Genomic DNA, 27,564 nt, shown 5'->3' with positions numbered 1-27,564 from the left:
TCTAGAGAGGTGTCCTTTGTTTCCACAACCAAAACATCTTCCTTCCTTGATGTGTCAGTCTCTTTCTTCTTTGGAGAGTTTCACTCCATCCATGTCCATGGCATTCAGATCTTTTTCTTTGGCGAGATTGTTCTTGGGGTAGAATGCTCTCTTTGCCTTTCTTCCAGAGAACTCGTTTACCTTCCTCCATTTTGCATCAAATTCCTGTGCCTGTGCATACCACTCAGTGACCTTTGTGGGAGTGGTTTCCATGATATGAATTTGGTTTGCAATGAATGGCTTGAGTCCTTGTGAGAAGAACTTGATCAAGGCAATGTCTTCCATGATGGTAGAGTTGGCAGTGGCAGTTCAGAAGTTGGTAATATATTGTTCTACTGAATCTTTCTGTTTCATGGTATGCAATTTAGCAATTGCAGTACCAGCAGTGTCTGAGGAGGTGAAGGAATTTTTAAAATCCTTCATGAAATCAGCAAAAGAGCTGAAACTCAGGGGGTTCTTTTCCAGAGATGTCTTCTGGAAGGTAGCTGCCCAGGAATGAGCAACACCTTTCTTCATATACAACAGGGCATAGACAACCCTCTTTGTGTCAGTGTCATAAATTTCTTCATTAACTAAGAGATAGGTCTGTACTGAGTACAGCCAACTCATAGCAGTCTTTTGGTCACCATCAAAGTCAGATGGGACACCAATCTTCAATTTGGTGGCTTTGGTGGTGATAGCACTGACCATTGCCTTTGATGATGATCCAGACATTGTATTCAGAGGTGGGGGCAGAGGTGTGGGAAAGGTGGGGACAGGTACCAGTGGGATGGGGTACCAAGCAAGGTGAGAGACTGAGTGAAAAGGTTCGAGAGGATACCTGAAGTAAACCCTTGTCCAGTTGTTCAGGTTCATTGGAGGAGGTGTTGGTGACAGTGCTCTCCTGTTCTTCATCAGATGATGATTCTTTGCAAGTGGGTTGCAATGGCACCCAGTGTTGGTTGTTTCAAGGGTTTGTGGTGGTGCACTAAGCAGTGACCGATTTGGCCAAAGGCTGGTAGACTTGAGCTTTTGTTACACTTGACCAAAGTCAAGATGTAGGGAGAGCTCAAATGCAGACAATGGGTTTCTACTGAGCAATGGCAAAGGATTTGGTCAACACCTGTAAGAGTGGTCCAGGTTAGGGACACTGAGGGCAAAGTTCTGAGAATGATGTGTATGATTGAGCAGCTCAAGTCTGGATTTCCTAGACTTGACCTGGCAGTCCAAATACTGTACAAGAGACAGACCATGAGGTGTCTGCATGTAACAAGGTAACTACACTATTGGTTGAACAACAGTGACACATGTCCTAAGCATGTAACAGGGAAGTAACATGAGTGGTGGAAACAGTGAGCTGTTGGATCAGAGGGAAGACAGCTCAAAAAGGAAAGATAGTCCATTGGATCAACACAAAGTAAACATGTAAAGAAAAGAAGAGGGAGGGCTGAAACATAACACTTTCCACAGTGAGCATAGCAACATTCATAAGAAATAAATTCCCCTGCTGACCCCCAATGCCACTTCTGCATGGTTGCCCATTGAGGACATGCAACTGGCAAGTGATGACCCCAGGGCCTGAGATGCTTGTCAGTCCAGATATACTTTTCTACCTACAGCTTTTCTTCCTGTCAAACAATCAAAATGATGTTTGAGTGCCTCCCAAGTTTGGCACAGTCCCACAAAGCATCCTTCACTGCATTTCTGACATGAAAACCTTCTATCACAGTTTTGTCCAGGAGACTCTGGAGGTAGGGTGCCATTGTAGGGATTGGAGCCTTGGAGCATCAAAGAGGAGGATGGACCTTGGCTTGAAACTAGCAAGTGTCAGGGATGAGTCAGCATCAAAGGAGGAAACTTGCAGTTTGGCAGCCTGTTTTACCCCATTGAAGCTCTGTGCCTCTGTAACCACAGAACCACAGATATAGAACACCATGTCAGCTCCCTCTATAATCTCAGCAAGGGGGGTAAGAAGGAGTTGGAGAACCTGGATGGGGTTAACTGGGGGTGCCAAGGGGGGTGCATGGCACTCACCTGAAAGACTTGAGATGCATGGGGGTTGTTATCCTCATCATAACCAGCAAAGAGATCACTCCTGTCTTCATCACTGTAAGTGGTGAGGAAAAGGACCACCATTGGATAAGAGGAGAGGGAGGTGGCCAGGCTTGTTGCTGCCTTTTGGTATGTAGCCTGGGAATCTTGGGTAGCCAGGTTAAAAGGTAACTTGGAGAAGGAGTAGGCTTTGTTAGGAAAATAGGCATGGAGAAAGTCATTAAGCATGTTGACTTGGGCTTGGCCAACCTGTAGAGTCTCCAGGTGAAGATGCACCAGTGCTGTGGGGAGGGATGCCATCTGGGATGCAGTGGCATGCTCAAAGACACCTTTGGGGTGAGGGGGATTGGGAAGGGCAGGTTCCCCTTTGGAGTAAAAAGCCTTGACATGTTTCAGTTTAAGGATGAAGAGGGCTGGGGAGTTTGGACTTACAAGGTAGGGCTTTGGTTCACCTCTGGTTTGCTTCCAGTGACAACAGACACACTTGAATTTGACATGGTCTTGTTGCACCTTCTGCAAATCCTCTACAGGGGCTACTAAACACAGATCACAAACCACTCTGTAACATCCTCTCTCCTGACAAATCCACATCTTTCCACCATCCCTACACATAACACAGTGCTGGGGTAGATGTAAGATGGTGTATGGCAGATGGGAAAGCACTCACAGAATTTGTACCAGGCTGCAACTTGATCTTTTTGACAGGCCTCTTTGAAGCCACCTTTGCCTGTGCATTTTTCTTCTGGAGGGTGAAAAGGTTGAGCCTTGGGGCATGGCCCCCAGTTACCTTCTTGGCAGTCTGTTTGGTTCTGGCCATCAAGGACACCTATGAACTGGAGATGTTTGTGAGGTGATTATTGATGTTGACCAAGATGGCACAGCAGCAAGGAAACAGGTAATTTAAGAATATAAAAGAACAACAGCAACAGGGGTAAGTTCACAGTGGAAAGGACACAGGTAATTTAAGAATATAAAGGAACAAGGCATCAGGGAGTAAGTGCACAGTGGCAAGGACACAGGTAATTTAAGAATATAAAAGAACAACAGCAATGGGGGCAACTTACCAGATGTGTGGTCTTGACATTGTTGAAGTCCCTGTGAGTTATTGACAATGCAGGTAATGTGAGTATATAAAAAGAATGGGAGGATGGGGGGACTTACCTGATGTACTGTCATTGTTGTTGAGGACAAAGGGACACATGATGTCTTGATTTATCATGTTGGGTTTGGAGATGGATGGAGGTTAATGTGAAAAAACAAACATGGGGATGGGAAGGACTTACCTGATGTACTGTCATTGTTGTCAAGGAGAAAGGACATGTGGGGTCTTGATTTGTTGTGTTGGGTGTGGAGATGGAGGGAGGTTAGTGTGAAAGAAACAAACATGGCAATGGGGGGACTTACTTGATGTACTGTCATTGTTATCAAGGATGAAGGGATGCAGAGGATCTTGATTTATTGTGAACAAACATGGCAATGGGGGGGACTTACCCATTGTACTGTTGTTATTGTTGAGGACAAAGGGACATGCAGGGTCTTGATTTATGGTGTTGGGTGCAGAGATGGAAGTTGTTAGTGTGAAAGAAACAAACATGACAATGGTGGGGGACTTACCTGATGTACCATTGTTGTTGTTGAGGTTGAAGGGACATGTAGGGTCTTGATTTATCATGTTGGGTGCAGAGATGGAGGGAGGTTAGTGTGAAAGAAACAAATATGGCAATGGGGGAACTTACCTCATGGACTGTGGTCATGTTGTCGAGGATACAGGATGTGTGGTGACATGTAGAGACTGTTCTTACACTGAGTGGGGAGATGGAGGGCAGTTAGTGTAAAAGAAACAAATGTGGGAGTGGGGGGACTTACCTGGTGTGCTGTGGTCATGTTGAGGATGCAGGGATGCACAGGTGCTGGCCATGGAGATGGACAGAGGTTAGTGTAAAAGAAGAAAAGTGGCATGGGGGAGGGACTTACCTGGCAGTGTTGTTGAGGATGCAGGACATGTGGGGTATTGGTATGGATGTGGGTGTAGAGGTAGGGCCTGGGGAAGATTGAAAGTAGAAGGGATGTACTGTGTTGTGTGAGCTGTGGCTGGGGAAGAGCAAAAAAATGACAAGTCATGCACTGACAAAACAAGAAGCATGTGATCGGTGTGCACATGCTTGGGCCTAGGCACATTGAAAATTTTCCTACACATGTGATGAGCAAAACATTCCCAAACAGAGGGATTTATATACTGGAACTGGTTGTCATTTCTTTCTTCCACTTCTTCCTCATCATCAACCATGATTGCCTCCCTCCCTCCCTCATCATTGCCACACAATCTGTCTGTAGTGCACTCCCTCTGTCCCACTGTCTAGTCAATGTGCACCCACTCTGTCCCATGCTCATCATTGAGGTGGGATCTGTCCATGCCACCCTTGTCATTGGCATGCCCCCTGTCTCACTGTTGGTGTTGACACCCCATAGCACATCATCATCAATGCCCCAGGTAAGCCCCCCACTCTCCATCTTTTGTTTTATATAAATTAATTCTCATTTGCCTAGTGTCCTTTGTTGTGTCTGTTTGGGATGATGCCATGGTGACATGAATGGTAGGTAAGCCCATGCCATTGACATCTGTTGATTATATCCATTAATAATTTTAATTTTGCAGTCACCTTCATTTGAGGTGTCATCCCCCTCCACATCCTGATGCCATGGCAACATGAATTGTGGGTAAGCACCTGCAGTTGACCATCTATTGGTTGCATCCATTAATAATTTTAATTTTGCAGGTGCCTTCATTTGAGGTGTCATCCCCCTCTGCATCTTAATGCCATAGCAACATGAGTGGTAGGTAAGCCCATGCTGTTAACCTTCCATTCTTTATATACATTAATAATTTTAGTTTTGCAGTCACCTTCATTCAAGATGTCATCCCTCCTCTGTGTCTTGATGCCACAGTGACATGAATGGTAGGTAAGCCCACACCATTAACCAGCTATTGGTTATATCCATTAATAATTTTAATTTTGCAGTTGCCTTCATTTGAGATGTCATCCCCCTCCACATCTTGAGGCCATGGGAATATGAATGGTAGGTAAGCCCATGCTATTAACCCTCCATTCTTTATATACATTAATAATTTTAATTTTGCAGTTGCCTTTGTTTGAGATGTCATCCCCCCTCCATGTCTTGACACCATGGGAACATAAATGGTAGGTAAGCCTATGCCATTAACCCTCTATTCTTTATATACATTAATAATTGTAGTATATCAGCCTTTATCTGTGTCTACATAAGGTAAGTTGTCACTGACATTGCATTGCAGACCACCATCCCATGCATATGCAGACTGCAGCTGCTTACATGCTGGGGTGGTGCCCCCCCCATTCTCAGTGCACCTGGCCAGTGTGCTATTGTAATGGGAGGTTAAATTTTGTTTTTGAGTCTGTGTGGCACTGGGGGGTTCATCCATACCAGCTTTGCTGGTTGGCACATTTTCAAAGCCTGTCCTCTCACCAGGGCAGGCTAAGGGTACTGGGGGATGGCTTCTGCCATGTATAGTCTTTGCTTAAATGTTTAATGCTAAATCTTGGTAAGCATATGGTGTTGATTTGTGTCATGTTACTTATGCTAACACTTGGTAGTCTAGTCTTCAAGTGAGCCTGGTTGTAAGTTTTCGATTTTTTTTACCTTTTAGGTACTGATATATGCTTCAGTGGTGTAATAGTTAGAAATGGGGTACTGTTTGATTGTTGAGTTTTTTTTTTTCATGAGAACTTGCTGCCATTCTAGGGGAGGGCCCCCTCTGGATTGGTAGTAGGGTCTCAGTTCCTTTGGGAACTTTTTGTTGCAATTCTTAGTAGTACTTGTTATATGGGTGTAATGTGTGTAAATTTTACTTGAAAATGCAATGATTGTTGTTGAATTACCCTTGTTTTTTTGAGTGTTTACAGTCCTAACCCTAACCCTAAGCACAGCACTTCATTGAGCAATGAGTCCTTTCCCAGGCACCACATTGCCTTATACAGTCTAATTCTCAGCTTAAAATTTTACTCTCCCTACTTTGCCTGCTGTCACTCCATTTGACATCATCCCCCCCTGGTGGCTGCTTTGCCCCTTACTGATCCTGCCCTGTCTGCCCTTCTTGACCAGATTTTGACATCTGCTCTGGGGGGATCCAAACTCTCATCCAGCCTGGTGTTAGAGAGAGATGACCTCAGGAAGCCAAGGCAAGGTTTTGTGGACTCCCCATCCCCTGGTGGGGAAGGACTGATGGAGTCTCATAGACTTAGAGTACTGTCCAAATTGAACCATCTGGTAAAATCTATGTCAGGGGAAGATCTTCCCAAGACATCCATTTCTGACTTGGAACTCCAACTCTAATTCTCATGTTACATATGTAGTTCCTTTTTTATAGAAGATAATAATGCATGGGGTGAGTGTAAGCCAGGTGGAAGTGAACAACTTAAATTCAGATGAGGGAAAATGTGGCCCTTGTTTGGTTTAAACCTGCTTGATCACATACCTATGCAGCATGGCCTGTAGTATGCATATTGGCAATGTTAGGATATGCCCTACTACAAGCATTGTTTAACTTTTTGGGTAACATGAACAAGAAGAAGGAAATATTACACTGGGATTTGCTTGAAAACATGCATGATAAAATGGTTTCTCTTCCTTTAATCTATTTCAGCAAAGAAAATTGTAAAATGCTTGCAGTGAACCTCTAAGTTTAGCTAATATAGTCCAGTAGTCTACCAAACAACACATTATTTTTGTATGGTTGTGGCTATTCAAGAGATGGATTGGGTGACTTTTTTCGGAATGGTCATGGATTCAGCAAACAGGTGTGTGAAAGGCACACTACCTGATGCCTGTGCTTTAATGCTGCATAAATCTTTGAATGCAACAGAAAAGGCAAAATTGGCTGATTTGAGTGCAGCAAAGGAAGCTTTAATAATGCACACATCCCTATCTGAGAATGCTTGGAATTCTCTAAAGGCTGGCTTCTGAAAAAATCTACAAGCCACCTCAGTGTAGGGATCACTGGATGAACTTGACCTGGATTCCTCCTTTGTGTCCTTTGCAGCAGCAACAACCCTCTTATAGGCATCCAACACTCCCAGCACATGCATTTCAATATCCTCCAGGTTGGTGGAAAACACTGTGAGATTTGCTGCCCTGGCCTGATCAGCTTTAGCTCTAGCAGCTTTCCAGGGGCCAGCCAAGTCTTCATCAACCTCCTCATCCTGCTGGTAATCCCAATGCTGCTGATACTCCTTGAGATGTTTTTGTTTCAGAGCATGCCCATATTCAACCAAGGCATCCAAGATGAAAGGTGGTTTTTCTCTCTTGACCACACTTGACTCTCCCTTGTTTCCCCCCAAGGTGTGGACATACCATGGCTTGTCTGAACCCCAAGTTTTCCTGTCTCTAGAAAACACAGTCCCCTTGACTCTGAGACCTGTTTTGCTGGAATCAAGGCAAGTGGTGAACCTGGTTTCTCAATTAGTCTTGTTCCATAGATTAAATTCTCCACATACATAAATGCTAGTTTTATTGCCTCTTGACTGGCATACCCCTTTGTATAAACTGCCAGGTCATGGAATTTTGAGTACAAGCCAACTTTTGTTTCTGCCAGGCCCAAGAGGAGAACCTTCTGCAAGGCTTGCTGTGCCTCTTTGAGTGACAAGCCAGAAATCCTCTTGTCAAAATCTTTGACATGTTCTACCTCTCTTTCAAAAGCCTCCCTGACTCCCTTGGGCTCCTCACAGCGGGAAGAGGTCTTGAAATTATCCACAAGTTCTCTGCACCAAGTGAGCATGACTGTGTCTAAAGAGTGCCAGCTTAGTGTGCAGTTTTACTATACCCAGCATATTAAAACACACCTCCATCATAATCTAAACACTTCAATTAAACATCTGAGACCTTCCAAAAATACCATGAACTTACCTCCTCCCCCAAGGTAACTTGCAAGAGTGAACTTCCCTCTGACAGGGAATATGATGACATTAAAATACTTGCTCAGCTTTGGATGACTGATTGCAGTGACCTGAGGGGCTATGTTATTTCACAAGGTCATGTGTGCATAATCATTCATACCTTCTGAATATCTGATGGTAACCTTGTTGGATTTCTTGAGACCTATGGAATTTTTCAGTAAGGCAATGATTTTTACATGGTAAATTTACCAAAACAGGTCCAATTATAGTGTCTTGTTGAACACCAGTGACTGGATCAATAAATGGCTCTGAAGAACAAAAGTGAACTTCATTCTCATTCAAGACACCATATGGGTCTGTTATACCACCATCAGTACAAAAACCCATACAGTGAGAATGAAATATCTATACCTGGTACAACATATGCTTCAATTGACTCAGTCACTGGGATGTGAAACCTTTGCACATAGCTGTCAAGCAATTTTGTTAGGACTACCTCCAGTTTTCTGAACAACAGCTTCAGCTTCATTGGATGGAAACCAGCTTGGAGCAATTCCAGTGTTGTTTCATACAAGCCAAGTGGTTGGCCTGAAAAGGGTGTCCTCCCCACAAACTTTTGCATTGGAACCTTCCCCAATTCATAAACTTGCTCCTCATCCTCATCCATCTCCATCTTGTCCACCTCACCCTCATCTTCATCCTGCTGTTCCTGGTTGTCCCATGGCCTTAGCCTCCCTATACCCAGTGCACGTGCTTCCCCTGCAGTCCTTCTTTGAATACGACTGATAACAACATGCCCTGCTTTTTCCACTGCCCTCCAGACCCTAAGCATAGACTCAGGCCTCCCCCAATCAATCAGTTCTTTTACCTCCTCATGGAGGCCATGAGCCATGAGTTTCTTGATTACTTCATGGGGAACCTTGTTGTGAGTAAGATTGACCAGAGTCTGGGCTGATAATTGACATGGCCCAGTTACCCTTGAAGGAGCCAACAACTCAAACATTCTTTGGGACTCAGGGAGTGGTTTGGCAAGGGAGATCTTATTTTGTGACCTCCGAATCCAAATTTTACACCTTCCATCAGCAACCTGCTCCTCAGGGTCTGGATGAAGCATCCACATACCCTTTGCCCCTCCAATTCTACCCTGTACAGCAGTTGGTCTACTGCTATATCCCATCCTCCTCATGATCTGAGTCAGACCAGCCCCATTCATCCACCCACACCCATCAGTGTAAGTTTTCTCAGCTGGGGCTTTTCCACCACCCCAGTCAGCAGGAGTCACATCTTAAGACACCCAGCCTTATCAATTGAAGCTCAAGAACATTGCAGACAATGACTTACATTCATCATCAATAAAACATATGTTTTCCTCTTCAAAGGCAATTGTTGGGACGGAAGTGGACAAACCTAATGCCCAACGAGCAGACCATTTACTAATTGGCTGTGTTGAACATGAGCATACCACAAATGCGCAGAGCAGTTTACCATACCTGATGGCTATTCAGCTTGAAGGGGTTGTGCCAGTTTATGAAGTCCATGAAGGGCAACCTGTAATGGTCACCATCCTGGGGGTTGCACTGGTGCCCAAAACCTTGATTGTTCTCCACCATATAGACTCCACCCTCCTTCGCATGGAATGGAAGGAAAACTCGACCACAAAGGATGAATTTGTGACATCCAAAGAATCTCCGTACCTCATCCCCCTGTTGGTAAAGGAAGCTGTCAGGAACCCTGACCTGAAGGATTCGCCGTGATCCCAGATACCGTGCAAAGCGGTGGGAGCGCCTAATCTCGGGCCTTTCGAGCTGAATGTAGAAGGACCCTTTACTCCTTGCCTCCTTTAGCCTCGCTACCTGCTGTATTCTTCCCCCATACCATCCATCCTTCCCATGCCACGGACCCATCCCTCCCAGCCCGCGCCCCTTGTTCTCCAGGATGGCAGCTTGCTCACGATCGTACTCCACCCTAAGATGAACTGGTGAGATACGGTCTCTCAGCCAAAACACTCATACCCTACGTACCACACCTCCATGGCTTCCGCAGATGCATTTGTCCGCTTTCCAGTCATGACATTAGAGACCCGAGGTGCAGTTTCAGCATTAGTGCCGCACAACTGATCTACGCGCTCTTCGGTTACATCGGACCAAAGCCACGAACCATTTGTAACACCGCGAGCCAGCTCAAAAATAGTCCCCCACGGAACTCGCTTCTTGTCAAGTAGAGATTGTATATACTGGTCGTGGGCGATGATATAGGGGTCTAGGGTGTCAGCGTCTAAGGTCTGACTGGCCGGTGACGACCCTGCGCACGCGACCCCGGATCCCGTCCTCCGGACTTTGGTGGGATTGATCGAAAAGGACTCGGCGTGTGTAATAGGACGTTTCACGCCTACATTCCTCGCGTCAGACGGCCGAGAAGGGCGCTGGGGACTCTCGAGACGGAGGTTGTTCGCCATTTGAACGTCAATCGAGGAAGAGGTACTAGAGGATCTTGACGATCCGGGGGCTGATTGGGAGCCGTGATCTATCGTAGACAGAGGATAGTCAAGAAGAAATGGAGAGCAAACGTGAGGCATACCAGAGACTTGACTTGCCAGATAGATTTGAACAACGTCCTCTTCAGGGTATGCGTCGTCGTCGTCGTCGTCCTATCCCAAACGTCAGATGTATAAAAAAAAGTTGAGGTTTTTTCACGCACGAAACTGATAGGCATGTCGCTGACAAGTATTGTAATGGTGCGAGACTTTGGTTGATGCGTTTATCGATGGTAGTGGTTCAACGTTCAGCGTGGGCCCAGTCTCAAGATCAAACCGTCGCGCCTCGAGGCTAACGCCGGAAGTGACTGACACGCTCGAAGGTACAGTAGAAGCCGCCTTAGCACGTGCACTTCCTTTGGGTAGTCTCGCAGTCTCTCCTTACGATGCCAAAGGAAATCACACGTCTATGCTTTCCAGAAAAATGCTCAAAATATCGTTGCACAGCTGCCCAGGTATTGGTAACATAGTCCAGTGCGAAAAAAAAAAAATCATTAGCACATCATTACAAAAGATCTTACACTCCGCGTATACAATAATAAGGCGAACGCAGTGCACGTTCTACTTGCGGGCGAAGGTAATCTGCAATACTCTGTTAGGTGGTCCTCGTCCGGCTGACGTGCATTACATACCTTAATTTTGTTCTCTCCGTCCAGCTTGTAGTTGTGCAATGCATCTTTCGCGACACTTGCGCTTGCCTCGTCCACATATTCCACGAAAGCGATATCTTTCTTTGTTGGAATGAGCCGAACTTCGTACAAATTGGGATACCTTGGGATCCCACCAGTCAGTGCGCGAATCGAGCAAAACCAAGGCGGACGCACTGAGAAAATAATGCCATAAGTTGGTCCTTTGTAACGTTTTCGGGAAGGTTTTGCAGGAAAAGGATCTTGTTCGGTGGTAGGTATTCGTCTGGCATTTGGACGGCAGGACGCTTGGGCGCCGGAATTGCGGAGACACCAGCCACTTTGAAAGACAGTTAGGCTATGGACTTGGAACACAAAAACGACGTACGTCCTGCTGCTGCCAGTCTCTTGCTGCGCAGTTTTTGCTTCAGAGGGTTGGTATAGCGGGTAAGTTCTAGAGTGCGGGAAAAGATTTGAGTTGAAATGGCACAGAGTTGAATTGGACACATACTCTTATGCTCGCCTCTCCTGCTTTTATGCACTTCGAGATTCTGAGGGGCTAGGCGTTTGACAACAGCATCTGAGCGCGTTCTCGCAAACGAGATTTGCTGAGGCTAATCAACAACGTATCAATGCATAAAACAAGAAGACATACCATCGGTTTCGAATACAGAGGAAAACCACGGACTTCTTTCAAGGCTTTCGCTGCTACCTCGGGCGAAGCAAACGAGACGAATGCTTGGCCGCGCATCCGGAGGTTACCATGAGCAACGACATCGAGGACTTCACCATATGACTTGAAAAGACCTCGTAGCGACGCCTTCAGTACTACGCACCACAGGCTAGGTGGTCAGATCCAGTGCGAGAGCCAGCGATCAGCGGAGGACACGTACCATCGATTCCGACCTTTTCATTCAAGTTTTGAATATACAAAGTTTCGCAGGCAACCTCTGGTTGAGCTGGAGTGGAAACGCCACCCTGGCCTGGTACTGCAGGAGGGACATTTGGCACGGGTGTCCCTGTGATTGAGGTGGTCTGTGCGTCGGCCATGGCAGTCGAGACAAATCGTCGTTGTTTACGCTTGCTTGGTCCCCGCCGTCTTCATATATCCATGCACTTCCATTTCTGTCAACTAACTTATTGGACTGCAAGCTCCAGTGACTGGCTGGACTCTGCACTGGACTCTGATCATGGGGCGCTGGACGCAGTACGATGAGGTTTGTCTTCATATGGACTTCTTCCTTGTTGTTGACGGAAGCACGCAGGATAACTACAGACTACCTGAGGGAGTAGAGCGGATAGGATACGACAGCGACACTGGGCGGTATTATTTTCGTGATAACGACGGCCTTCTCTATAAAGGCCCTGAGGGATCTGAATTTGGTGAACTCGTCCAAGGTAGCGTCTTTCCAACTCTTTGACAACGACAAGGGCCAACGTATTGGAAAGTCTCCGAGTTGCCTGTCGCCGTTGCACCCCAAGTCGACGACGACCACGATGATCTCGAAGCAGCGCCTACCCAACGGAATGGCTATCGCCAACTTGCAATAGATGAGGTTGGTCAGCCATTGTTGTTGGAGTTGACGAGTTGGTGACACTAGTTCTCTAGCACGGTTCACGTCATACCCTCCGAGGCGGCTCTTACCGCACATTATTTCCCTTTTTCCTTGTCGTCTCGGTCGTGTTGCTCCTTGTGTGGCGTCTTGTTTTACTCCCTACCCGTGTTGCACCGGCTCCCTGCCCAAGTACAACAATATCGTATATCGTCCAATCCGGTGACACCTGTTACGACATCGCCCGCAGCCACAATACGACTTTGGACAAACTCCTTATTGTCAACCCGCAGATTGTTTGCAGCAAGTTAATGCCGGGGGATAGGGTCTGTGTGCCGGACGAAGGTTCATCCATTAGCAGGCGTTTCGGTGGACGCGTTTGAGTGTGACTTTGATGATATCTTGGACCCGAGCATTTGTATCACACTATCTGCATTTCCATTTTGCACCTATCTGGGACCTGTGTAACTCGGCTTTACGATTGCTGTCCACAAGAGTCCGCAGTGTGAAGTGATGACGTCAGACGGTAGCTTTGCACAGCCACAGTGGCATGTTCAAGTTGAGACAATTTACGACCCATGACTTTCCCTCCCATTCACCCTCCTGCACGACTTCTCACGACTCACGATAACCTGACATGGCCTTTGGCGATCATTTTCAGAGAGGATTCCCATGTAAGCTCTCCCCCTACTTCGCCATCCAGCAGGTGGCTGACAGCAGCACCACAGTCGTACTTGGGTTGATCATCTTCTTCAGTATTATTCAAGTGGGTCCCCTTCGTTGTCTCTGTCGATGACAGATGTGTTTATGGGTTCCCTCCAGCTTGCTATTTCCGCATGGCTTACATCCCGATTCAATGCACGCCATGACTACTTCAATATTTCTGAACGAGATCGTACTCGCTTCATTCTCTTCGCATCGATATGGACAACTGTTTTGTCTTCATGTTACCTCTTGCTCTTCTTTACATCCCAATCCAGCGTGTTGAGCAGTGTGTTGTCCCTTATGATCTTGTAAGTTCAGTCGTGTAGGTTCCCATGCAAATTAACTGGCTTGTCCATTTAGCTTGGTCCTCACGTGGATATTCTGGACTGCTGGAGCAGCCAGCATCACAGCCTCGCTTGGCGGGGGGCTTAACTGCAGGCGAGTTCTCGCAGTGCATGTCTTTACGTTAACTGCTAACTCTTGCGCAGCAACACCGTATTCGTATATTGTGGCCAGCTAAACGCAATGGAGGCGTTCGCCTGGATTCTATGGTGCGTTCATGCGACAGATTATCAAAACAATGCTAATATCTATCTTGACAGGATCCTTACTACATTCCTTCTCATCGTCGTGGCTATCCGTGGAATACTTTCCGCACGACGTGGTGATGGTTTCCGAGGACAACTTTTCGCTTAACGCGCTTGAATAGTGCACTACCTTTGTCACCTCTACTCTCCGTTTTTCTCCGTTCGCCTTTATTAATGCGACCCCCTTTACCTCTACAGACGAAACTGCGACGCCCCTCTTTGTATCCATCTATATTCGATGTATCGTGCACGATTTTAACATAGTACGATTCTTGACTTGTGCTCATGGACATACATATTCTTATCCCAGTCCCGTATGTACTTGGATATGCTGTTAGCTATACAGAGCAGCATGACGTACACTGTCAATAGCGCTCTATCACATTACTGGGAATAGGTAGGGCATTCCATGAACATGGTAAACATTCGTCTGGTTTGTTCGGGCTGGTTGAAATTAGGCTTGTGAAGTTACGTAATCACGGCAGGAAAACTCCTGAATTTCCCAATGCGAAAGTAGAATGTAGCGACATGAGGGAACGATCACCAGGATATGCAAGGTATTGGATTGAATGGTTTAAGACTGCCACTCCAGCATCTCTTTCCCAAGGATTCCCGTATTATGGTCTTCATAAATTCAACACTGCTCGGCCTGCTGCTGCCCCTACAATTCCAAGTATGAGCGTACTTACCAGACCCGATATGCTGCTGGCCCTGGCTGCAAAGTCACCAGGAACACCATTAAACAGAACGAGTGTAGGCATCGACTGATAAGTCTCAGAGGGATTACCACCTGTTAGATTTGCACCATTCGGCTTTACGTTTTATCGGCGCGTCATCAGTGACACTCAGAAAGGAACACGAATGAACATACTCCAATCGGAAGAGACTGATCTGTGTACTGACACGCGGTGGAAGTGCATAGACATTCTCCAGCAATGGGGTCCCAGAATGGTGTGGAACAGTTTGCGGGCACTTAATAACGAGAAGCACGTAGGGGAACAAAACTCGTCGACAAGAATTAGTCAGACGGGCAAAGAAAACTTACATCGAAATCTTGCCTGTTGTCCAGTTGCTACCTGTTGCGGAGGGTCTGGGTTCGAAGGGGATGGCTCTGATTGAGGACAGCCATACTGGACAAACATAATCGGCTAGTCAACGACGTTCTGTTTATTATCGGTAGGCACAAGCCACTCACACAAGTGAAGAAGGGGTAATCTGGGAATGAGCATTCCTGCAACAGCCCCGCTTCGTTCGTTGGTATGCCGTTACAGATCTGCACTGACGAGTCGACATCCGGAGTCTTGCATTTCAGCGCGTCCAAACTATCAAGTTCTGATATCGGTACAGGGTTCTGAACCCAGGCGAGAAGCTGTTCGTTTGAGACAATCCAGACATCTTGCTGCTCCTGTACCCAATCCAGGAACCCGTTGATCATATTGATAGTCGCAGTCGATGCATCAGATCCTGGGTAAGTAAGCTATATCGACATGCTTCGCTATGAGTATACCAGCAACCAAAAAGTATTTGCTAGAATGGGTGAGAATGCCAACGTACGGAAATATGAATGGGGTGGGTGTACAATCCGATGGGTTGCTTATCACCGTTGTAATGGGCCGTGAATGTGTTCTTCATGTACTCCAAGGTAGCAGTATTATTTACTGTCGAATCACCATTGGCGGCGTCCAACCATGGATCCATGAGGTGCGGACCATCCTCCCCAAGGTCGTCGAAGAACGCGTACATCGGGATTTCCCAAAACCCTGGTATCTGGGGCTGCCCCTTGCAGATGTTCGGAGTCGTCAAGCAGTCATTTGCAAGACCATAATCGAGCGTGTACGGCCAGTAGGCGTCAGTATCCGGGTCTGTAACTGGGATAGATGATGTTACGGAGGAGTCGTAGGTAAAGTTAGCATCCGCGAGGAGATGGAAAGTTGTATTGGTATAATTAAGATACGGGGCGCGGAAACCTTTGATGGCATTGAAGGGGATTCCAGCAAGCGTGTTGAGGGCAATCAGATTTCCATCGATCTCATTCGCAGGCGGTGACCCCACATGAGTCATCCTGCGGTAATGCACGACAAGTGAGTAGGAAGAAGGCAAGACACGTCGTAGAAAAGACTTGTTGCACCCACGTGTGATCAGCAATCTCATTTCCCGCAACGTACCAGTCTGTAACGAGCGTGTAGTTGGTATAGGAAATCGAAGTAAAGTATGTCATCTTGATGGGACATCCGTTCGGGTTCATCCGCTGTGCAAGAAGCTGGTTGATGGCATCTAGTGTGTAAGATTGGATAGCATCATCTGCAGTGAAGACAACGAATTGCGGAACCTCCGACTAAGAGAGGGCTTTGTAAGCTGGGTTGTAAAGTGGGTTGCGAAGACGGACAGACTTACGGGGTCAAGCCCACCAGGCGGACTTGCGCTCGCGCAATTACAACTGGGTAGCTTACACCTGTTGGGATCACATTGGTACCCAGAAGCAGCAGGGCTTGTCGTCGGACCACTTATCCCACCATCTTGGGCGGCAACTAAGTCCGAAAGTCCCACCAATAGCAAAAATAACAAGGTTGCAAAAAGAGCGAAGACGCCCATCCGCTCCGCAAGCAAGACGCAACGAGTTGGCCGAGAAGTAAAAAGAAGGTTACCAGAGAGACAAAAGAATAGTTTTGTCAGAGCGGCCTGGGTCCCCTCAGCCGTCGGGTAGCAAAATGCCATTAAAACCTTTTCATGACAATTAAGCGGCCCTCCTGAACGCTTACCGTAATTCGTTCTCGCTGAACCCGGCCATCAGAACTCCATATCGACCACGGGACATAACCAGCAATGGCGCAGATCAGCATGCCAGCCTGGCCGACATCATCGGGATCGGGTTTGAACACCATAACACAGGGGCTAATTCATAGATCACGTGCGCGTGGTCCAAAACCTTGTTCAGTCGAAAATTCGGTCACCGCTACTCACGCTGGTACCCTTGAAGTTGAAGCAATCAAGGATGATCAATCCATCAATATGACCGTCGTTGCCTGAGAGATTTGGCTGACGAGAGGAACCACGATGCACCTGAACTTATGATTCCTCGTCTATACTGTCACCATTAGGGGAATGCATGACAAGGTGAGTGCTCCACCGCTACAGTTGCCGTTTTCGGGACAGTTCTACTATCGTGCGGAGTTAGATGATCCAGCACGTCCTTGGATGGTTACAGTCCTAAGATGCGGCTGTGGTGTACCGGCGCAGGATCACTGCATTGCTGTAAGGGACGACGGAGCCAAGAACTCATGGCGCAGCAGGAGCCTTGTTTTCACCCACTATCTCGGCGGCCCCCAATGAATCGGCGGTGGTCTTCGTACCAAGACCAACGACCCAATTCCCCGTGATATGAATCGTTGAAACGATCGGAACAATCCATCAGAACATTATTGTATGCGCCGAGACACCGCTCATCTCCCTCTTGGCCAGGTCAGGTGTTCCTCTTCTCTCCCCCAGGCCTCACGTGCAATATCTGTATACGATGCGCCTCGTGCCGAAGTGTCCACAGGGGTAATACATATGCCAATTGTGGTCCTCTCACCTACTGTAGCCTTCTCTAGAACAAGGAGCGCTGCGCATCGGTCTATCGCTTTCCCATTGCCCTGAAACCGCACCATTCAACCTGGAATCATCTCCAATGCCAAGACGAAAGGAGTGAATAATAATAATCCCTCAACTAGTCCTTGGAGTTACACATACCCAAATGCTTCACCGCTCCGTCGCTCTGTCTACGTCATCAACCTTGGAGCCATGCAATTGCGCCCATTATGGTGTGGACACAGTGAGACTATGAGCATGTTCTTTAATTTAAGCTGAACCAGCTCCTTACCCCCATTTCAGTTAGGATCGCTTCCCAAAGGCTGTGGAGTCTTGATAGCCGGATATTTAGTGGCGCCGTACTTGGCATACACTTGTTCAGTGGAGCCCCTGACAAGGTGAACCGGCATGGACCTCCCCGAGCGCACGAAGACGTCCCCTCCACAACACTGGTATGTCAAAGCTTTCTAAAACGCATAAATACTGCCCCTCTTGTCATTCATCTACCCACTATCTTCACTTCATTACATCCTCCAGCTAGATCTTTACTATGACAACTACAAGCCACACGCAGAGTACAGCTCCTTACTACTATCCCATCGTCGGGCGCAAGTCTACAGGGGGTGTTTATGATCGCATCCCTATCGAGGACATGCAAAAGCATCATCCTAAGCAGTTCACACTTTTTGTTCTCAGCTACGCTGCCGTCCAGGGCGTGCCGAATCCGTCCGTCGGTACTGTCTTCCCGGGCGTTGAATTGCCCGCCACTTCGTACATGGAGATTGCTGGAATCCACGGGAAACCTTACCAAGAGTACGCTGGCGATCGGAAGACCCCAGACGAGAAGGCGTCGGACTATAACGCAAATGATCGCAAGGATACCCTACCCATCCCTTCACGGTTTGGTGGTAAATTTGTTACATAACTAAGGTTGGTGTGCATGCTGAGATTCGATTTTAGGTTACTGCAAGTAGGTGGCTTGCAGTGTGATATGGTATTTGCATGATAAACTTGTGTTAGTCATGGATCAGTCTCCTTTACCACTTGGCATCGCCCGTACATGTTGCTCATTGAGGTTCGAAAACCAAAGAGTTCCAATTACCTTTGTTGACTGGAGTGTTCATACAGCAAGCCGTTGGCGATGTCGCTGACCGCATTGCGGCGGAGATCGAGAGAACCAACATCGGAGAGCGCGGAAAATGGATCCGAGAGGCGAAGAAACTTCGTTTTCCGTACGCTTGATAAGTGACTACGATACCATGCCTCTGATAACGGCCGTTTGGCACAGGTATTGGGACTGGGCTGATCCAAGGGTCGCTCAGGAAGGGCTTCCGCCTGTGCTCTACGAAGATCAACTGGAGGTCACGGTTGCCGGAGGCAAAAAGACGACTGTCCAGAACCCCTTTTCGTACTACACCTATCAAGGAGGCATCCCTTCTGACTTCACTGACCTCGAGAATTCGACGGTAAGATCACGAGTGGGAGGCTACGATTAGGCTACTTAGCAGAACGTTTCTAGACACGTCAAACAGCATATTATTCGAAATGGACGCGAACCTACCGGCACCCTCCAAACACCCCAGAGGGTGGGAGCGATATCAATGCCCTGCAGCAGTTAGTAGCTTTCTCCGTTCATACGTCAGGACGTCAATTAACTGCGCTGAGATAGAGCCCTCAAGGCTCAGGCTGTGAACATTCGTACAAAAGTCGGGTTACTATTCACATTCTCGGACGGGGAAGATCCTGCCCTGGCGTACGTTTTATGTATCGTACCTGAATTTATGCTGACGGTCGTAGTTATGACGAATTTTCGAATTCGGTCAATGAATCGCGCAGGGAAACGGACTATCGCAACGTCGGCTCCCTCGAGGCTGTGCACGGAATTATTCATGGCACTATTGTAGGTGTTTGATTATCAGATGTTTCAACGTTACTAAAATGTTACAAAGGGCGGGAATGGGCACATGGTTAGCGCTTTCGCTCTATCACACTGAATAACTCACACCGACTGTTGTGCCTAGTCTGACCCAGACTATGTGAGTCACTACACTACAATCGAGCCCACCATCGTGACCGACACAACCCCATGTGCAGGCTGCCTTTGATCCCATCTTCTTTTGTGGGTCCTTCACCCTGTGCTGGCCAGCTGTTTATCTAATATTTCGCTAGTCCACCACAGCAATGTAGATAGGATCCGTAAGTATAAGAAAGGCATGATTGGAATTTACCTGCTGACCGTTCGCCACAGTCGCATTATGGGAGTGGTGCTACAGGGACTATTGGATGGGAGATGGATATGTAAAAGATGATGTAGCATATCCTTGGACCCAGGTTCGTACGACACTGTAAACCAGAAGGTGATGCTAACAGCTTTTTAGCAACGTGGGACTTACGCACAGGTGTACAACGAGCAAATCCTCCCAGCTGGTGCTCGCGGAGCCCTATACCCATTCAGAAACGAGAAAGGCGAGTACTGGACCTCGGAGCAAACCCGATTCCTAGACGCCGATTCCTACCCGAAATGTATGTCTCCTCCTCCCACTCCGTTGGGGTTGTCTCAACGTTGTCTCTGTAGACTATTCGTACCAAGAGTTTCTAGGCGTTAAGGTTGACCAGAAGGCCACTGACGATGAACGCCACGCAGCTCGCGCAAGGATTGCTAAGTTTTATGGCTTCGATCCTCAAACCTCTGTGAAAGGCAGAAACAAGGGCGATTGGAGCCATGTGACGGTTCCCAAAGCCAAAGACCGAGGACTTTCCGAGATCCTGAAGGAGATTCCTAACTTCCGCGTTTTCATCGTCCTCGTTCGTCTTCCAGAGCACGCGTTCAACAGGTCGTACAGCTTCGAATTGTATCACGACCGTGGCTCTGCACCTCAGCTAGTAGGTATAGCCACAGTTTTCGCCCGCCCAGACCATTCGCCTTGCAAGGCTTGTGCCCAGCGTCGGGAATCGGGATCAATTGTCCGGGGTATCATACCATTGCCTTTCTCCCTAGTGAACGACATCATCGTGAACAGTGGTATCGACAGAACAAAGGCGACGGTGGATACCACCGCGGCTGATATCACGAAGAACCTCTCTGGCAAGCTGTTGGATATGACAGGCAAGGTACTCGCCAGCGCTCAGGGCGGGTCGGAAGCCGCAGCCGTGCCAAAGGAAAAGAAGGCATCCTCTGATGTCGTCCCCGTGGAGGTGACTCTGTATACTTCGGCCGTCGCTGAGAAAGTGGACGATGAAGGACATCCCGTCTACTTGTTCGACTGGCGGCCCCACAACGCGTTATTCCCGGTGAGCAGAACTCCTACCATCATTTCCATGTCTGACTAACCGGCGGCGATTTTCCATATCCAGAACGGATGGAAAGCTGAAACTAAGGAAGCTCTCTAAACCAACTTCTTGCACAGACTCGGTTTATCACCAGTGTGAGTGTATAATATGATGATATGTATGAGAATCACTGTAAAAGAGATGATGAGTTCGTACGATGACACCACCTATAAATCCCTGATGAATACTCCGATCCGATGGTAGCTTCGGAGACTAGTGCTTATTCACATACTAACCTCTCCGCGAGGCTACACTTGTCTCACTCTTGCATTCTCACTGTATGAGGTTGAGTGATTCCAGGTAAGCTTCTGAACTTTTTGGTGGACAACTTCAGGTTGGCAGATGTTTGTTTAATTCCCTCACCACCATGTTCTCCACGGAAGTCTGACTGGTACAACAGGCTATGAGGAGCTTTCAAATCCTCGCAGGAGGAATTCAACCTTGCTTGAGGCAGTGGGAATACAATGTGGAAGTAAGCATCTTCTCCAAGGTACAGTAATAATCATGCTGCAGATTCCCCGACCCTCCACCTGAGTTGTGGGGTCACGTATTATATCATCTGTCCCATGCAGTAGTACTACTTCTGGGATGCATCTGAACTTGGCAGCACCGAGTGCGGAAATCCATTGAAGAGAAAGTTAAAGACTGTCAGGGATATTCATTCCTACACCTTGTAGCTGATCTTACATACAACATAAGTTAACATCAATAGCTTCTGCCATTTGGCATACTCTCAGTGCTTGCATTATTCAAGGCAGCTTGGTTGGTCAGTGCAGTGAGGAGTAACTGATATTTTGAAACACTATCTGCTGCATCATGCATCATCCTGGACCAGTTAATTTTCATTTTAAAAAATGTTTGGTAACTAAGCCCTTCAATGTCTGATGAGAACACACCTCTGGAGTGGATCCAGGCCATCATCCAATGTAGAGGAGGCTGCTTGTGAGAGAATGCATCCAATCTTCTGAACATCCTAGCAGAAGTGTCACTGACTTGGCTCCTCAACACAGAAAACAAGTTACATTCACTCGAGACTCTCCTAGGGGTGAGGTTATTACTTCATCACTCATGCTGAAGTAATCAGCAACCTGTCAATCAATGTCAGCCAGTATCAAAGAAGATGCAGGTTTCCATGCTTTTTCTAATACTCTTGCAATCTCCAAGGACATCCCATGCCAACATACTAGTAAGATCTAGTATAGTATGTAGGTGTTTCAGCTAGCAGACAACAAGGTTTGATAAAGTAGTTACCCTTCCTGTAATATCTTCTGCCAGTGCCTGCCTTTTGTCATCATCAATCTCAGTGAGCACTTCTTGGAGTTTCTTGATTTCTTGTATATCAGACAGAAGCTTCTGTCTAAAGAGTACATTTGATTAGCATGAGTTACCTCACTAAGAACAGGCTGTGGCACTTGTTGAACTTGGTGTCTTGATGGTGGGAACTAACATGCAATGAGCCATGATATTACTTGAAAGAATTGAGGTTTTCTTACCCAGGTTTCCAGTTTTCATAGACAGTAGCAATTACTTGAAGGAACTAACCACCATGTCACATGAATGAGAAAAATTTTAGCCAGCAAATAAGAATGGACCTGCCTCTGCAGCAAAGGGCCTCATTCTTGATTTCATTGCTTCCTCTCGCAACTTTGTCCAGGTAATGTCAATAGGTTTTGGGTCATCACAGAGTACTGCTGGGTCCCCAATGTGCATCAAGAACTTGACTAATGCCTCAATCCGATGCTGTTGCACTGTCTCAACTACTTTTCTGTCTTAATTCCCATGTTAGCAAGCTACAGCCTGAAGCACACATTGTGGACAATGGCATCCCAGTGCCCATACTCACCCTTTTTCATCTGTATGAAGGACCTACCACATATTTCTGCATTCATGGTTGAAGACAGTTCATGAAAGAATGTTATCTCCCCAACCTAAAGCTCATTCCAAAGCAAATCATACCATGAGGTTATATCACAAACACAAGCAGAGAAAAAATACATACAAGATTACTCAAGTTGGTGACACCAAACATATCCATGAAAAAATTGATGGCAGCTTCCTCAGTCACCACATCCTCCAGGACCTTTGACTGGTCCACCTCATCCACCTTGGAAGTCCATGGGTAGATTTGAAAGCAGCCCTATAAAAAAACTTACCCATCCAACAAGAATAGAGAAGTTGAGTCTACAATTTCAGAAATATGGTGCCAGCACTTCCAACAACTAATGAATGAATGAATGCAGCAGGTGCTCACCTAATTTTTCGGATATCTTCCAGTAATTCTGAGCACACATCATTTACTGGGGACCAAGACATGGGCATCATTATGGTGTGAAAAGGAGTAGGGGTGTCAAGCCTCATCCCTGCCTTTGGATCAGCAATCTCAGTAACATCACAGTAACACTCTGAGCACTCGATGACTGTTGTTACTATAAGTGCACCTGTGAGATGGAAAGAGGAGATTCTCAGTAGAGAAATAAGTGGTTGGGTGGCTGGCAGTGACCAGCCAATTGCTTTGTGGAGAGCTAGGTATCGGTTTGCCTTGAATCCCCTATATGGTGCAATCAAAACATCTTCTGCTGGTGATGTGAGAAATGGATGGCTAATGGCATTCTCAACGAGATCAAATTGTCCACTGATACCAAGTTGCGTAGCGAGCTCAAAGATATTGCCCTGCCGCTTGAAATTGTGACCGCTACGTGAAACCTGACCATAATCACCTGGCTACTGCAGTTAGGCATAGCAGTAAAACACATGTCAATCTCACCCTAATTTCTGACTTTGTTGGATAGAAGGATGTGGGAGAACCATCGACATGCCAAGTATATTTTACATTAGCAGTTGCCCCATCCCGCATAATACCAGGCAGTCGAGAAGCCTCACTCCAGCCCTGCAGAGATGTAAACTGGTAATACGGATGAGTGCACGGCATGAAAAAGTACACTAACCCATGGGTTCCAATCGCCAGCTTTCTGCGAAGAACAGCAACCAGGACATCGGACAACATCAATTGTCACCTTGCAGCCGACGCCACACGAATGCCTCGTGGTAACCACCCTTACGTGGTGGATAGATCGGCGAAGGTGGGCATGCTCCATCCGACGAATTTCGGGTTTCCATTCGTTGCCGAGCAGTCGCTCCAAGGAGCAAATGCGCAGAAGTTGTACCTCCTGCCACTCCAAAGGCTTAGAAGGACAGACAATGAACACGAGGTCTCGACCACAGCAGTAAACGAGGACTACTGAAAAGCAAGTCCGGCGCCATTTGTTCACGTAAGTAATGGCAGCAAAATCGTTATCCTTTGAGAGTGTGACCGAGCCATCTTCGACTTGTATACTCTTGGGGTTGACACCATACTGAAGAAAGTTATGAAGGGAAAGAGTCTGGCAATCTAATTCAAACGTGAAGCTGCTGGGATTCTGCCTAACGTCGTTATAAGGAAGAAAGTGCTGCTTGAATTCTATTGGCCCCGCTTTGGGTATTCGCCCGCCGAAAAAACGGAAGCAACCAGATTGAGAGAGCACCAGGTTCATGGTGATAGGGATATTAGAATAATAATTGCTCCGCTTGGGCTCGTAAGAACATGCCAGTTTGACCTCGGCAAGCTTCCCAAAAGTTTCCGTGGGTAGCCATATTTGTATGCCATCGTTAGTCGCAGCGAATGTGCGGAACCGTTCAGCAGGAATGTTATGGAGCGCCTCTTTAGCAATAGCATCTCTCTGGAGAGCGTCGATGAAGTCTTGGCGTGACAACGGGACAATATCAGAACAATCCCGGAAACAGCTCGGGTCTTCCGCCAAAAAGTTACCAGAACACCCAGCATTCTGTTTTTGACCCCACGCAAAGATACTTTGGTCATTGGACGAACGTATGATTTCCAGCTGCAAACGACGAAACGCATTCTTCCCCTCCCCATATAACATTGGCATGTGTACACCAAGTAATCCCAGTAGCGAATATGCTCGGTCTTCCTCGCGTGTCGTGGTCCGGTCAGCGGCCCAGGACATAATCTGGGCAACACCAGGTCGCCCGGAACCCAGGCCATCTTGCAGGACATACACTGGGATTCGTGTGACCCCGCCGAGATGAGATGCTAGTTGCTTCTTGTCACCTAAGCGATTCCACTTGGAATCAAAAAAGTGGACGGCCTCGGGAGCTATGAGCTCTTGAAGTGTCCAGCCTCGAGTGAACCACTTGGCTGACGAGTGGATAGTGCCGACTTCGTCTTTGTATAACCAGGAGTCCCAAGTAGCGTCGTGGATATAGGCATAACATTGCTTTGCGTTTGCGTACCACCGGTACATAGAATTGATGGCTTCTGACAGTTCCGAGCTGCTCTTCTTATCGATGCAGCAGGTGTCCACCCAGACCCACTCCAGACCATCCTTTTGGGCTTGCTTGCAGGTGTCGATTATCTTCTTGTATCCGGTGCGCCTCCTAATCTCATTCCTCTTCTCCTCATTCATAGTCGTGAGCTGTTCCATCTCCTGGAACGAAACCTCTTTCTCGCCATTCTCCGCTACACCCCAGCAATGCGACAGTATGGCATATCCTTTCTCCGCAAGAGCCAGGCCATAAAACTCTCCCGAAATCTCTTTTGAAAGGTCGATGCTTCTCTCCTCATAGATACTCGTCTCCAGGTCAAGTATAGCAGTGACGTGGATGAGTCGCATCTTGCACCATCGGTCTGTCAGTTGGTCTCGCCACTAATCGATTGATATTTGACACCCTTACTGTTACTACAAGGATGGGAGACGCACAAAGGCGACGTAGATCCAGTGACAGTACGGCAACAGTGGTGGCAAACAAACGTAACTGGACAAGGAAAGGTATCGAGCGATAGGAAGGTGAACGAGCACGGGCAAACAAGACAGTCAACGTGACGTGAATGTGTCTTTCAACAGAGGTGAATGCAGGTAAGGTAAGTTTAATACACGTGCTCGATGGCTATGGGCGCTAGTAGAATCTTGAACAGTATAACAATAATCTCACAAAAAGTGGTTCTGAAAACCCTATGCTAACCTGGCAAGGCACGAGCTCAGGATCCTGATCAGCCCAGTCCGCATGTAACAAGCATGGCACCTTTCGTAGGTCAGCGCAGGGCTCACCTCTGGCATTATTGCGGTCTGGTTTCTACTTCTGTTCGTAGACGGACAGGATGGGCCCGGGTTCAAGAGGTGACGGTAGGTAGTGACCAGTAAAAGGTGGAGACTGGAATGCAATGCCTTGCTATTCTACGGTGAACTCTCTGGGAAGCACACCAAGTTCGCCTCGAGGATGGTCTCTATTGATAGTTTCCGCTGTTTGCAATTCCCATTTCAACCAGAACGGTAAGAAAGATCAACAGAACTAAACAATACAGTATGATAGACATCAAAGGAACGAGTGGCGTAGCAGAAAGGACACATACAGGTATAAAGGTGACCAACCAGCTAAATGGTGTCACAAAATTTTCAAAACAACTTCCAAACCGACAAAAGAAAACAAAAGCCCACTTTGCACTGCCCCTCTACATATCTCTTCCGCACGTAATGCAACATCCGCCTAATATCTGACCACAAAAACGGGATGATGACGGTCATGACAGGTATTGCGGTTTCCCAGAATAATAAGTCGGTATGGAGATTAACGGACCACATCACTTCGAAATTTATGCCCTGTTGCAAGGTGTTGCATGTACCAGCGCGTGTATGGTAGGTGCTCAGGAGAGTGGACGCACGAAGTACCCGGTGAGGAGGGTCAGAGGGAGAAGGATGGTTATGGCCATTGTCAGACGACGCCTGGGGGATGGGAGCATTAGGAGCCCATGACATGTGTGCACACGAACAACAACCTACTTCGTCTCATTCATGTCGTATGATTTTAGCTATACACAAGGATAAGTACAGACACCATGAGTTGGAGGGAGACTGACACTAAAAGTTGAGAACACACTTGATGTGATCGTGTAGGCCCGCCTGTCTATGTCCAGTGTATACATGCAGACGCCGTCAGACAGTCACAAGAATGCAGAGGGACGAAACTACATACAAGATGTATCTTCGCCTTGTGACTCGTAAATCCCTGAGTTTTTGTCACGCAATCCCTGGCTTCGACGAGCGCGATTCATTGATCTTCGCCGTACTGTCTCAGATCATATATAACTGATTTGAGGAACTCCATCACTCGCCTGTGCAGAGCGAGGCCGCCCGAAGAGATGCGCACTAGATAACGAAGTATAAGTCAAAGAGGTTGTGGGCGTGATGACGGCAGGGAAATGCCTCGCGAGACGGTCTTGATATTAGCTTTAGCAAGAAGTCGGGTTCGAGCTGGAGAACCTTTCATGGAGCGCAATTGCAAACGTCCGCACACCCGTGTCTGGCTGGTGCAGTCGTGCCGTGCTGGGCCCTGCAAAATTGACAGGCTCGCGGGAGGATGGAGATGACGGCGCCTAGATTCGTGTATCAAGTTGGCCTTATATACCTACCACATTGTGATGGGATCCACACCATTTCTGATGAGAAAGATGGAGATGGGCTGTACTTTTACATATGCCCTTCCCTCTTTCTTAAGTTCCTCGAGTGTTAATCGTGCCTTTTCGTGTCTCTTCCGGTCCTAGCGCCGCGACTCAGTTCAGAACCAATCCGATTCACAAACCAACTTGGACCTACAGCAGATTCTCCATGT

The 27,564-nt window shown here is 47.3% G+C and overlaps 10 protein-coding genes across 10 annotated transcripts; 3 read left to right on the top strand and 7 right to left on the bottom strand.

Annotated features, from left to right (window-relative positions):
- Positions 1 to 1,741: 1,741 nt before the first annotated feature.
- On the bottom strand, positions 1,742 to 4,581 carry F5J12DRAFT_781578 (uncharacterized protein; the record flags this gene model as incomplete). Its single annotated transcript, XM_051742569.1, has 16 exons — positions 1,742 to 2,005; positions 2,053 to 2,451; positions 2,503 to 2,603; positions 2,626 to 2,674; positions 2,738 to 2,896; positions 3,135 to 3,165; positions 3,232 to 3,239; positions 3,354 to 3,361; positions 3,475 to 3,519; positions 3,562 to 3,606; positions 3,685 to 3,729; positions 3,937 to 3,980; positions 4,045 to 4,161; positions 4,200 to 4,259; positions 4,308 to 4,422; positions 4,446 to 4,581. The coding sequence occupies 16 exons, from the start codon at positions 4,579 to 4,581 to the stop codon at positions 1,742 to 1,744; spliced, it is 1,626 nt and encodes a 541-aa protein (XP_051601890.1).
- A 2,189-nt stretch (positions 4,582 to 6,770) lies between these two features.
- Positions 6,771 to 10,903, bottom strand: F5J12DRAFT_547045 (RNA dependent RNA polymerase-domain-containing protein). The gene is made up of 11 exons (XM_051740002.1): positions 10,698 to 10,903; positions 10,022 to 10,647; positions 9,491 to 9,965; positions 9,342 to 9,441; positions 8,412 to 9,284; positions 8,250 to 8,356; positions 8,161 to 8,202; positions 8,011 to 8,110; positions 7,947 to 7,958; positions 7,602 to 7,890; positions 6,771 to 7,554 (listed from the first exon to the last, which is right to left on the bottom strand). The coding sequence occupies exons 1-11, from the start codon at positions 10,710 to 10,712 to the stop codon at positions 6,852 to 6,854; spliced, it is 3,342 nt and encodes a 1,113-aa protein (XP_051601889.1). The 5' UTR covers positions 10,713 to 10,903; the 3' UTR covers positions 6,771 to 6,851.
- A 124-nt stretch (positions 10,904 to 11,027) lies between these two features.
- On the bottom strand, positions 11,028 to 12,209 carry F5J12DRAFT_717897 (uncharacterized protein; the record flags this gene model as incomplete). The annotated part of the gene is made up of 6 exons (XM_051741092.1): positions 11,028 to 11,304; positions 11,358 to 11,499; positions 11,548 to 11,613; positions 11,671 to 11,767; positions 11,815 to 11,987; positions 12,053 to 12,209. The coding sequence occupies 6 exons, from the start codon at positions 12,207 to 12,209 to the stop codon at positions 11,028 to 11,030; spliced, it is 912 nt and encodes a 303-aa protein (XP_051601888.1).
- Positions 12,210 to 12,251: 42 nt separating this feature from the next.
- F5J12DRAFT_819813 (carbohydrate-binding module family 50 protein) lies at positions 12,252 to 13,231 on the top strand. Its single transcript, XM_051745251.1, has 4 exons — positions 12,252 to 12,376; positions 12,425 to 12,557; positions 12,609 to 12,715; positions 12,769 to 13,231. Exons 1-4 carry the CDS (start codon positions 12,350 to 12,352, stop codon positions 13,093 to 13,095), a joined length of 594 nt encoding a protein of 197 aa, XP_051601887.1. The 5' UTR covers positions 12,252 to 12,349; the 3' UTR covers positions 13,096 to 13,231.
- Positions 13,232 to 13,267: 36 nt separating this feature from the next.
- Positions 13,268 to 14,486, top strand: F5J12DRAFT_819808 (uncharacterized protein). Its single transcript, XM_051745250.1, has 6 exons — positions 13,268 to 13,386; positions 13,441 to 13,478; positions 13,535 to 13,725; positions 13,778 to 13,855; positions 13,906 to 13,968; positions 14,020 to 14,486. Exons 1-6 carry the CDS (start codon positions 13,350 to 13,352, stop codon positions 14,111 to 14,113), a joined length of 501 nt encoding a protein of 166 aa, XP_051601886.1. The 5' UTR covers positions 13,268 to 13,349; the 3' UTR covers positions 14,114 to 14,486.
- F5J12DRAFT_819796 (uncharacterized protein) lies at positions 14,487 to 16,517 on the bottom strand. Its single transcript, XM_051745249.1, has 7 exons — positions 16,399 to 16,517; positions 16,137 to 16,339; positions 15,559 to 16,066; positions 15,200 to 15,481; positions 15,050 to 15,134; positions 14,876 to 14,976; positions 14,487 to 14,816 (listed from the first exon to the last, which is right to left on the bottom strand). Exons 2-7 carry the CDS (start codon positions 16,247 to 16,249, stop codon positions 14,631 to 14,633), a joined length of 1,275 nt encoding a protein of 424 aa, XP_051601885.1. The 5' UTR covers positions 16,250 to 16,339; positions 16,399 to 16,517; the 3' UTR covers positions 14,487 to 14,630.
- A 1,604-nt stretch (positions 16,518 to 18,121) lies between these two features.
- F5J12DRAFT_891008 (common central domain of tyrosinase-domain-containing protein) lies at positions 18,122 to 20,961 on the top strand (the record flags this gene model as incomplete). Its single annotated transcript, XM_051747441.1, has 16 exons — positions 18,122 to 18,479; positions 18,532 to 18,541; positions 18,592 to 18,646; positions 18,700 to 18,803; positions 18,860 to 19,037; positions 19,091 to 19,185; positions 19,241 to 19,324; positions 19,369 to 19,471; positions 19,521 to 19,538; positions 19,593 to 19,607; positions 19,666 to 19,690; positions 19,741 to 19,767; positions 19,820 to 19,902; positions 19,950 to 20,094; positions 20,147 to 20,862; positions 20,926 to 20,961. The coding sequence occupies 16 exons, from the start codon at positions 18,122 to 18,124 to the stop codon at positions 20,959 to 20,961; spliced, it is 2,052 nt and encodes a 683-aa protein (XP_051601884.1).
- Positions 20,962 to 21,546: 585 nt separating this feature from the next.
- On the bottom strand, positions 21,547 to 23,589 carry F5J12DRAFT_819777 (uncharacterized protein). Its single transcript, XM_051745248.1, has 12 exons — positions 23,153 to 23,589; positions 23,055 to 23,082; positions 22,901 to 23,005; positions 22,745 to 22,829; positions 22,498 to 22,670; positions 22,395 to 22,438; positions 22,314 to 22,343; positions 22,153 to 22,258; positions 22,038 to 22,094; positions 21,924 to 21,989; positions 21,798 to 21,874; positions 21,547 to 21,727 (listed from the first exon to the last, which is right to left on the bottom strand). The coding sequence occupies exons 1-12, from the start codon at positions 23,257 to 23,259 to the stop codon at positions 21,607 to 21,609; spliced, it is 999 nt and encodes a 332-aa protein (XP_051601883.1). The 5' UTR covers positions 23,260 to 23,589; the 3' UTR covers positions 21,547 to 21,606.
- A 5-nt stretch (positions 23,590 to 23,594) lies between these two features.
- F5J12DRAFT_546678 (heterokaryon incompatibility protein-domain-containing protein) lies at positions 23,595 to 25,841 on the bottom strand. The gene is made up of 3 exons (XM_051740001.1): positions 25,659 to 25,841; positions 23,847 to 25,604; positions 23,595 to 23,788 (listed from the first exon to the last, which is right to left on the bottom strand). Exons 2-3 carry the CDS (start codon positions 25,569 to 25,571, stop codon positions 23,615 to 23,617), a joined length of 1,899 nt encoding a protein of 632 aa, XP_051601882.1. The 5' UTR covers positions 25,572 to 25,604; positions 25,659 to 25,841; the 3' UTR covers positions 23,595 to 23,614.
- A 58-nt stretch (positions 25,842 to 25,899) lies between these two features.
- On the bottom strand, positions 25,900 to 27,112 carry F5J12DRAFT_546557 (uncharacterized protein). Its single transcript, XM_051740000.1, has 7 exons — positions 26,929 to 27,112; positions 26,813 to 26,859; positions 26,736 to 26,764; positions 26,618 to 26,678; positions 26,309 to 26,555; positions 26,007 to 26,247; positions 25,900 to 25,944 (listed from the first exon to the last, which is right to left on the bottom strand). The coding sequence occupies exons 1-5, from the start codon at positions 27,005 to 27,007 to the stop codon at positions 26,352 to 26,354; spliced, it is 420 nt and encodes a 139-aa protein (XP_051601881.1). The 5' UTR covers positions 27,008 to 27,112; the 3' UTR covers positions 25,900 to 25,944; positions 26,007 to 26,247; positions 26,309 to 26,351.
- Positions 27,113 to 27,564: the final 452 nt, after the last annotated feature.

Source organism: Pisolithus orientalis (genome assembly GCF_024613125.1).
Source record: "Pisolithus orientalis strain OTSU chromosome Unknown F5J12scaffold_8, whole genome shotgun sequence".
NCBI lineage: Eukaryota > Fungi > Basidiomycota > Agaricomycetes > Boletales > Pisolithaceae > Pisolithus > Pisolithus orientalis.
Note: the sequence above shows the minus strand (reverse complement) of the source record. Positions and strands in the feature narration are given on the sequence as shown.